Below are 10604 nucleotides of genomic sequence, written 5' to 3'. Positions count from 1 at the left end.
ATTTTCATAATTATTCAGTTAATTATAATTAAAAAATGATAATTATTTTTTCCCCTTACCCTGAGAAGAAATTTTTCCCCTACCTCGATCCTATTTTGCAGACTTGGATTAATGTTTCTAACATATTTCATCAAAGCCTCCCTAGTTTTGGCATCTCTAGTAGGGTTCAAGTTTTACGTTTGAAAAGACTGGGAAATATGAGATATACATACCGTTGCGATGAGTTCAGTCAAAATAACAAGATGATCATAAGCTTCATAAATCTTAATAATGGGATACAAATTAAAAAAATAAAAACCACTAGTTTAATATTAACGTAAAATATAGTTAATATGGATGTAAAAATTTCGTGGCCTGAAATATAGATATAGACGATGAAAAAAAAAAACAATTATCGGATCATAGCTTCAACAAAAATAAAATATCTCATATAGGTTTTCCTCTAAAAAAAAAGTACCATGGGGTGAAAGTTACAAAAAGAAAATTATACGTTGTCCAAGAACACCAAAATTGCGTATTAATTAGGGTTACCTGCTTGGAGATCACGAAGCTACCTTATTAGGAAAGTTGTACAACTCTTATTTGTCACTTATACCTATTTATAATATTTAGGAGAGAAGGCTACAAGTCCAAACAAGATGTTTTAGGAGAAGTGAAAATAAATATTTGATTCATTTTTATCAATGGATAAGTGTATTTTGAGGGGGGAAAAATTAGACAGACTTTAATTTAAAGTATACTAATAGCAGATATATGAATTAACAAATTTCATAGATTTATTAACCTTTGTTTGCTCATTTTTATTTAGATAATAACCTAATTTTACATGCAAATTAAATGAAAGACCCGTCTTTTTGGCCTTAGATAGAATTATTTAATCTTGAGCATTTATTTAACATAACATTTTAATTGACCATGGGAGCAAACCACATCTAATGAGATAAGTTAAAAAGACTTTTTTGCTTTCTGAAATTATCTAACTTCATTTGGTCAAAAAAATTTTCTAATTTCAAATAGATATAATACGCAGTTGGCAAAAGAAACGTTTTTATGTTATAAAAAAACAATTCCCTATAATAATTTTTAAGAAATAGTTTTAAAAATAAAAATTTAAAAAATCTGTCTGAATTATTATTATTAAAAATTACGTCTAAAATGACATAGTGGAGAGTGAAAGAAGAATTTGTTTGAAAATAATCAAATACAACATTCTTGGACTCTTCCCTAATTTTTTTAAATAACAAAATATCAAAAAGATGTTCTTTTTTTTTTTTTGGTTTTCTGGGAGAATTTTTTAATTCTTGTAGAGTACGTAATGAAAACCATATGTTTCTATTTTTTTTAATAAAAAAACTGTTCTTAAAAACACGAAATCAAATAGGCCCTTAATTTTAATTAATTAAATTTAAAATAATCAATTTTCAATCTTAATTTGACTCATCCCTTTCTACTAAAGTTGACCGGCCATTGATGTTCATTGATCGATGGCCAGTGCTATTAATGGGTGACCATTGAAAAGAAATATTATTCTGTTAACTAAAATTGTAAAAAAATAATTTATTTTTTTAGTAATTTTCAAATTTTCTGGTGTTTTCATGTATCTTAGCTTCATTTATTAAGAAAAAATTCTTTTTTCAAAAGCTACTCATTGTCAAAGAAGCTTCTCCAAAGAATAAAAATATAGTTTTAAGATCCCAATTATTTTTGAAAACTCAAATAAGCATCATAAAAATTCTAAAAAGGAACTATATTCCTTAAAAAATAAGATAAATTAAAATTATTTTTTTAATGAGAAAAAGTAGAATCTCGAGTATGCGCTTCCGTCACGAGAAAGCATGGCTATTTCCTACAAATATTCATTCATTTAAAAACAAGCGAAATTTCAATCTCACGCAATTACTTACCTTTTGTTATTTTATTTGTCATAAAAAATTATTTTTACCCAAAGATATTTGTATTTTATTAACTGCAAAAAATAAATAGTACAATATACTGTCTCTCAAAAAAATTGTTGGAACCCATATTATTGAATTCCAAAATTACAGCATCACTTTATGCTTAATAAATGAAAATGTAAAAAATTGAATTATACACTCAGCTATATAAAATTCTCGGTGACCTTTTTTAAAAAATTAATATTTGCAACACTATATCTAATTTAAGACCCAACACAGAACGTTCAATGGGGATCTATTGAAGAAAATAATATTTTCGTTTCATACTCTATGATTCCTTAATCACATTCCACACCTATTTTCGTTTTATTCCAAATTAATATTTCTTCTGTGATGGACCTAGTCTGAAAATAATTCTATAAAACTTATCAATAATATCAACATTACCACACATTAAACTAAAAATGAAAGTTGGGATTGTGAAGCATTTTTGGAGGGAGAAAATGCCTTAGAGCTAAAGAAGCAATCAATATTTTACTCACTACAATGCAAGAAAACAAGAAATCATTGTATACTACAAAGTTAGTTAAAGAAAAACAATCTTTACGCAAGAAATATGCTGGTAGGGTTTACAAATTAAAGAGACTGAACGACATTTGGGGGATTCTGTGGGTTGTAATAAGATTGATTCATTGCAAGACTTGAACGAACAGATTGATTTTGATGCTGACATTGGGTTTCAACATCGGGATTGGTGATATCATGGATGCTTCTTCTTCTTCTCTTTTTGTTCCCTTTGTTGATTTGGTGATCAAAGAACTTCTGAGCATGGCTAGCAATCTGAACTGGAGTCCTTGTCTTCACAACATTTTCAGAAATGTTTTTCCAATTTCCCTTCCCATATGTTTGCAATCCAACCAGAAATAACCTATAATTAGAAAACAAAAGAAAATATATTAGGACATTTATGATTAAAAAAGACAACATCAAAGAATCGAGAAATTTTCAATGCTTACACATACCTGTGTTCTTCCTCAGTCCATGACTTTCCCTTGTGGATATCAGTATGAACATTACTTGGTGTCCCTGAGCTAGACAAAGGTTGGTTGACCAAGTGTTGCCTATTACAGAGTGATGAAAATTCAACGGATGCCTTTGGCAGCAACTGATCATGATGTGGTTGCGGATTATATTGGTGTATGGGATGAACTGAAGAAACAATGTGATTTTGAGGAGTTGAATGTGTATGAAATGGGTTTGATGATGATGAAAATTTCGGGCACATGGGCATCAGATTTGGATGCGGGTGGACCATTTCGAGTTGCATGTTAGGGGTGGTCTGTGTGATATTTTGTTGCAGGTTAAACTGCTGATTCAGTATTGGACATGTCATTTGAACAGGAAAGCTTGAAGGAACTTGTGGTGGGTTTAATTCATTCATGGGATGTGGCTGATGATGAACTTGAAAATCATGAGGAATTGATGAGGTGAATTGGTGTGTTGGTAGTGACTGATTCAGTGAAATATTTGAAGGATTTTGTTGGTCAAATTGATGCACTGAAGTAATAGTATGAGTTTGAGGAGTTAGACCAGAAATATGATCCATAGATTAGTTTGGTGATTATTGTATTGCTCAGCATTGCTAGATATTTGAATCGGTGTATATGTCACCATCTCTTGTCCTTGTAAGACTTGTCTGTTACAAAAGAAAAACATGTTATGAAGATATTAATGATTATATTATTTACTTCCGTGATGCTCATAATGCAAGTGCTATTGAATGAATTTGGGTAGATTATGAAAACTAAATAAATTATTTATTTCTAATAAATGTGATATGATTTTTTTAAAATATTTCTATGTATCATGAGATAATATATCAGTTTATAAGTTAAATAAATTAGTTTAAGACTATGAAAAAAAGGATAAATTAATTTGAGAAACAAGAATTATATATATATATATATATATATATAAGAGATCAAATGAAGTAAGATCTTACTGTCTTTAGAATGGAAGAAGTAATAATAAATGATATGGTATGTGGTAAATATAAACAAACAAATTAGAATTTCCAAGCATGTTGGTCAGGAAGTTTGTTAACGTTTTCAAAAAAGAAAAAAGAATCAAATTGACTCTCCATACGATGTTATAATTTTCTTTATTATTCGCATCATGTCACCTATATGAGCCCTCTTTAAGTTTTATTATAACAAAAAGCAATTATGATCATTAATATAGCAATATAAAAGGATTAAATACATTTTTCTACCTCTACTAATTAAGCAATAAAAATTTGTAAAAGTATCAATTAAATAAACATGTTGACTAGAAACCACTCTCCTCTAGTTCTTAAATCAGTTTGTTCTATTAAAAAAATTTCTCCTATTTATTATTTTCTTTTTGCTAATTTATTTGCAATATAACCAAACGGATTCATAAGAAAATTCACTCAATCAAAAACACTTAAAAGAAAAACATGAGCAAAAATTAAAAAAAAAAAAACATCAATTGAAATTTTCTAGGTACGTACCTATTGCGTTCTTCCAAAGTACGTGATATTTTCATTGGTGGCTGAGAGTTCAATATGATCTGATACTCTGAATAGCGGTCGGAGGGCCAAGCGTTTGAGCATGTGGACGATACTAAAGCCTGACTTGCTTCATTCCTTGGCACATCACCAGCAGCGGCGATGAAAGGGTGCTGTCTAGCTGTTGCTCTTCCAGATGCCGGAGATCTGTATCATCCTCCCGGACGTCATCAACGGCGGCGGTTATGGCGTCCAGCAGTTGCTCTTCAAGATGCCGAACATATGCATCATTCTCCGGCACATCATCGACAGTGGTCGTGATGTCTAGTAGTTGCTCTTCCAGATGTCGGATATATACGTCATTCTCCGGCACGTTGACGGCCCCGGCGGGGACGGTGCTGGTGTCTAGGAGTTTCTCTTCAGGATGCTGGACATATTCATCAATATCTGACATGCCAGCGGCCTCTATCAGTTGTAGTTGCTCTTCGAGGTGTTGGGCATATGCTTCATCATTCTCCAGCACGTCGACGGCGGCAGCATGTTGCTCCTCAAGATGCCGGACATATGCTTCATTGTTCTCCGGCACATCATCAGCATTGTAATTTAGCAGATTCCCTTCAAAAAGTGCATCAACGATTCCATCAATATCCAGCTCCATTGGCATTTTGTCTCAAACCTGTAAGCACATCAATTTCAATTTCATATTAATCAGGAGCTTTACGACTATATAATACTTTAATACTACTTTTGTTTATACATATCTACAGACCAGACGAGTTTTTCTACATTTGAAAATAATATTTCTATCAAATTATATAATTAATATTATTTTTTACAGATACATACTAATAAATTCTATTATTTATAATATTCTAATGAAAATAATTTAAAAATAATTTTCATAATTATTTAGTTAATTATAATTAAAAGTAATGACTATTTTTTACCCCTCACCCCAGAAGACTCTCTTCCCTTCCTCAATCCTATTTTGCAGACTTGGATTACTGTTCAGACATATTTCGCCAAAACCTACCTAGTTTTCATCTCTAGTAGGGTACAAGTTTTACGTTTGAAAAGATTGAAAAATATGACACATACGTACCGTTTCAATGAGTTGAATCAAATAACAAGATGATTATATGTTTCATAAATCTTAATCATAAGTTATGAATTAAACAAATATAAATAACCACTTCAATATTTATGTAAAACATAATGAACGTGTATGGATATAATCGTTCTATGGCCCAAAATCTATATATATATTCACACACGCGATGAAAATAATAATAACTATCGGACCATAGCTTCAACACAAATAAAATATTATACCGAGAAAAACAAAAACATAATAATTCGTATAGTTTTTCCACAGCAAAAAGTACGATGCCGTAAAATTATAAGAAGAAAATTATACAGTTTTAATATGCATCTAGAAAAGTTAAAGAACACCAAAAATGCATATTAATTAGGATTACCTATGAGAAGTGCATGAAAGTTAAATTCTTTGACTTCAAAAGTTTCCTTGTGGTTTGGCCAAAAAAACAAAAAACAAGTTTCCTTGTGGAGATCGCAAATTAAAGCTCCCTTAGTAGCAAATTTGCACAACTCTAATTAATCATTTATACCTATTTATAATGTTTAGGAGAGAAGGATACAAGTTAAAACAATGTTTAAGGAGAGGTGAATCTGATTCGTTTTTATCAACAATGAATAAATATATTTAATAAAATGTGAGACGGACTTAAATTTAAATTAAATTAAATTAAGTTAATAGCAGATAAAAGAATTAACAAATTTCACAGACTAACTAACCGCTCAACTTTTATTTGTATAATAATCTATTTTTACATATATTTTTACGTGCAAACTAAATGCAAGTCACACATTTTTCGGTTCTTATATAGAATTATTTAATCATGAGCATTTATTTAATTTAGCATTCATATAAAGATAAGTTTTTACAATTTAGAAAATCATATATATATAAATAAGTTAAAAATATCTTTTACAAATATATGTTGTTGCGCCACAATCGGGATTTGGTCTCAATGATCATATTAGTCAAAGTCAGTTCATCAAGATGTTAAAACATCCGTTTCCAATTTTTTAAATTATCTAATTTCATTTGGTCAAAAAAATTATCTAATTTCAAATAGATATAATACGCGGTTGGCAAAAGAAATGTTTTTGTGATATATATGAAACGATTCCGTAGAATAATTTTTGAAGACATAGTTTTAATTCACAAAAAAAAAAAGAAATAGTTTTCAAAATAAAAAGCTAAAAAAATCTGCTTAAATTATTATTTTCCAAATATATCTAAAATGATATAGTGGCGAGTGAAAGAATTATTTGCTTGAAAATATAACATTCTTTGACTCTCCTCTAATTTTTCAAATAACAAACTATCAAAAAGATATTCTGATTTTTTTTTTGTTTTGGTACAATTTTTCATTCTTCTAGAATACATGATGGAAAACATATTTTTCTATTTTTTCTGAATAAAAGACTGTTCTTAAAATGAAAAAAAATCTAGTAGTCTCTTAAATTAAATTAAATTAAATTTCAAAAATAATAATTTTTAATTGAAGTGAATATCAAATTAAAATATTACCGAATCAACAAATTAACAAATCTGAAACGTCAAATATGTATTGACTTTTGTTTACTTAATCTTTGTATATATAATAAGTTTGAAGCCAAAAAAATATTTATATAAATAATCTATTTTTAGATACAAAATAAAAACATTCTGTGAAATTAAACTGTATTCAAAGTCAATATAATTTGAAGATTTATTTTTTGATTATTAGATTTATCAAAATTTACAAATATTTTCAATTTTTGCAAACATATTTGTATGTTTTGAGAGTGTATTACGTAAATAATCAAGTGAAAAACATATTTTTTTATTTTTGAATATAAAACTGTTCTTAAATCACAAAATTAAATAGGCCCTTAATTTAAATTAAATTAAATTTAAAAATATCAATTATCAATTAATTTTTTAATCAAAGGTAATTTTAAATTAAATTGTGGGGAATTAACAAATCTCATAAAACTTCACATATTTATTGACATTTGTTTACTTAATCTTTATATAAATAATCAGTTTGAAGGCAAAAAAATATTTATTTAAATAATCTAGTTTTAGATGCAAAATAAACACATTCAATGAAACGTTGTTCAAAGTCAATATAATTTAAAGATTTACTTTGTGATTATTAGGAATTAATTAAAATTTGCAAATATTTTTAAATTTTACAAACATCTTTGTTTTGAGAATGTATTATATAATTTCTTTTCCTGAGACATAAAGAAAGAGTATATTACTTCAGGACCTGTTTGGTTTGAGAGAAATAGGAAAAAAATGTCAATAGCTCAATCCATGGTCTTAATAAGGCCACCCGTGTTATAGTATTGAAGTTCAACAAATAACACCTGCAGAAATAAAAAATAAGGATGCAAAAAGAATTATGAGTGATCTCTTAATTCTCAAAACAATCACAGAATCACCCAGACTATAATAACCCACCTTTTAATGGCCGTCTTGTGAGTTTTCTTACGGTGTTAATAACATAAGTTTGTTGCAAAATCACCCGTGTTATAGTACAATATACTGTGTATAAAAACAATCTCGGAACCCACATTATCGAATTCCAAAATTACAACATCACTTTATGCTTAATAAATGAAAATGTAAAAAATTGAATTATACACTCAGCTATACTAATAGTCTAATACTAAGAAACTATATATTTTCATATTTTCAATAAAAAATTACATAATAAAATATGAAATTAAATTTTTTGCTTTTATTTTTTTAATTAGAGAATGCTAATTCAGGATATTTCCCCTTTCTGGGGATATAACAAATATACTTTATCTGCATAATCAGCAATCTGACAAGCAAGGAACATCACTATATATATGATGCAAACATCATTTTTTTCTATGCAACACTATATTGCATATAAAATTACAAATTTTAAACCCTGTGTGTTTGCTCCTCATCATCAGTTATCAAAATTCTCAATGACCATTTTTCAGAATTGAATATTTGCATCACTATATCTGATTTAAGCCCCAACACAGAACGTTCAATGCGGATCTATTGAAGAAAATAATATTTTCGTTTCATACTCTATGATTCCTTAATCACATTCCATATGTACCTAGTTTTGTTTTATTCCAAACTAATATTTCTTCTTTGATGGATTCTAGTCTGAAGATAATCCTATAAAACTTATCAATATTTTGATCACTACAATGCAAGAAAACAAAGAATCATTGTATACTACAAAATTAGTTGAAGAAAAACAATCTTTACACAAGAAATCTGCTGTTCGGGTTTACAAATTGAAGAGAGTGAACAACATTTGGGGGATTCTGTGGGTTGTAATGAGATTGATTCATTGGAAAACTTGAAGGAACAAATTGATTTTGATGCTGACATTGGGTTTGAACATCGGGATTGGTGATATCATGGATGCTTCTTCTTCTTCTCTTTTTGTTCCCCTTGTTGATTTGGTGATTAAAGAACTTCTGAGCATGGCTAGCAATCTGAACTGGAGTCCTTGTCTTCACAACATTTTCAGAAATGTTCTTCCAATTTCCCTTCCCATATGTTTGCAATCCAATCAGAAATAACCTATAATTAGAAAACAAAAGAAAATATATTAGGACCTTTATGATTAAAAAAGACAATATCAAAGAATCGAGAAATTTTCAATGCTTACACACACCTGTGTTCTTCCTCAGTCCATGACTTTCCCTTGTGGCTATCAGTGTGAACATTACTTGGTGTCCCTGAGTTAGACAAAGGTTGGTTGACCAAGTGTTGCCTATTACAGAGCGATGAAAATTCAAGGGATGCATTTGGCAGCAACGGATCATGATGTGGTTGTGGATTATATTGGTGTATGGGACGAACTGAAGAAGCAATGTGATTTTGAGGAGTTGCATGAAAGGAATTAGATGATGATGAGAATTTTGGGCACATGGGCATCAGATTTGGTTGCAGGTGGACCATTCTGGTTTGCATGCAAGGGAGGGACTGTGTGATACTTTGTTGCTGGTTAAACTGCTGACTTATTGTTGGAGAGGATGTCATTTGAACAGGAAAGCTTGAAGGAACTTGTGGCTGATGATGAACTTGAAAATTATGAGGAATTGATGAGGTGAATTGGTGTGTTGGTAGTGACTGATTCAGTGGAATATTTGAAGGATTTTGTTCGTCAAATTGATGCAATGAAATATGATCCGTAGAGTTAGTTTGGTGATTATTGTATTGCTCAGCATTGCTAGATACTTGAATCGGTGTATTTGACACCATCTCTGGTCCTTGTAAGACTTGTCTGTCACAAAAGAAAAACACATTATGAAAATATTAGTGATTATATTATATACTTTCATGATGCTCATAATGCAAGTGCTATTGAACGAATTTGGGTTGATTATGAAAACTAAGTAAATTATTTATAATACAATTTTCTACCTCCACTAATTAAGGAATAATAGTTTGTAAAAGTATCAATTAAATAAACATGTTGACTAGAAACCACTCTCATCTAGTTCCTAAATCAATAAAAAGTTTTTTCTCCTATTTGTTATTTTCTTTTCACCAACAGCCATATAACCAAATATATTCATAAAGCCATTCACTCAATCAGAAACACTCAAAAGAAAAACATGAGAAAAATTAAAAAAATTTCAATTGAAAGTTTTCCAAGTACGTACCCGTTGTGTTCTTCCAAAGTACGTGGCATTTTCATGGGTGGCTCTGAGTTCAATATGATTTGATACTCCGAATAGCAGTTGGAGGGCCAAGTGTTTGAGCATGTGGACGGTACTAAGGCCTGACTTGCTTCATTCTCTGGCACATCGGCGGCAGCGGCGATGACAGTGGTGGCGTCAGCTGTTGCTCTTCTGGATGCCGGACATATGCATCATTCTCCAGCACATCATCACCGGCGGCAGTTGCAGCGTCTAGCAGTTGCTCTTCAAGATGCCGAACATATGCATCATTCTCCGGCACATCATCGACATCCGTCGTGATGTCTAATAGTTGCTCTTCCAGATGTCGGAAAAATACATCATTCTCCAGCACGTTGGCGGTCGCGACAGGATGTTGGTCATACTCATCAGTGGCCTCTATTAGTAGTAGTTGCTCTTCA

General features: G+C 30.2%; 1 protein-coding gene across 1 annotated transcript; it reads right to left on the bottom strand.

Moving 5' to 3' along the window:
* Positions 1 to 7809: 7809 nt before the first annotated feature.
* LOC114714192 (myb-like protein J) lies at positions 7810 to 9460 on the bottom strand. Its single transcript, XM_028898917.1, has 3 exons — positions 9174 to 9460; positions 8896 to 9079; positions 7810 to 7869 (listed from the first exon to the last, which is right to left on the bottom strand). The coding sequence occupies exons 1-3, from the start codon at positions 9458 to 9460 to the stop codon at positions 7810 to 7812; spliced, it is 531 nt and encodes a 176-aa protein (XP_028754750.1).
* Between the last annotated feature and the right edge of the window lie 1144 nt (positions 9461 to 10604).

Source organism: Neltuma alba, unplaced genomic scaffold, assembly GCF_004799145.2.
Source record: "Neltuma alba isolate B1F8T4 unplaced genomic scaffold, ASM479914v2 tig00011494_pilon, whole genome shotgun sequence".
Lineage (NCBI taxonomy): Eukaryota > Viridiplantae > Streptophyta > Magnoliopsida > Fabales > Fabaceae > Neltuma > Neltuma alba.
Note: the sequence above shows the minus strand (reverse complement) of the source record. Positions and strands in the feature narration are given on the sequence as shown.

What these genes read in the sequence shown, in the direction of transcription:
- LOC114714192 (XM_028898917.1), bottom strand. Translation starts at nt 9,460, where the DNA reads ATGGTCCACCTGCAACCAAATCTGATGCCCATGTGCCCAAAATTCTCA. An exon ending in TGGACTGAGGAAGAACACAG is followed by an intron (nt 9,080 to 9,173) that starts GTGTGTGTAAGC and finishes TTCTAATTATAG; the next exon opens with GTTATTTCTGATTGGATTGC. An exon ending in ATGATATCACCAATCCCGAT is followed by an intron (nt 7,870 to 8,895) that starts GTTCAAACCCAA and finishes TTATTTCTGCAG; the next exon opens with GTGTTATTTGTTGAACTTCA.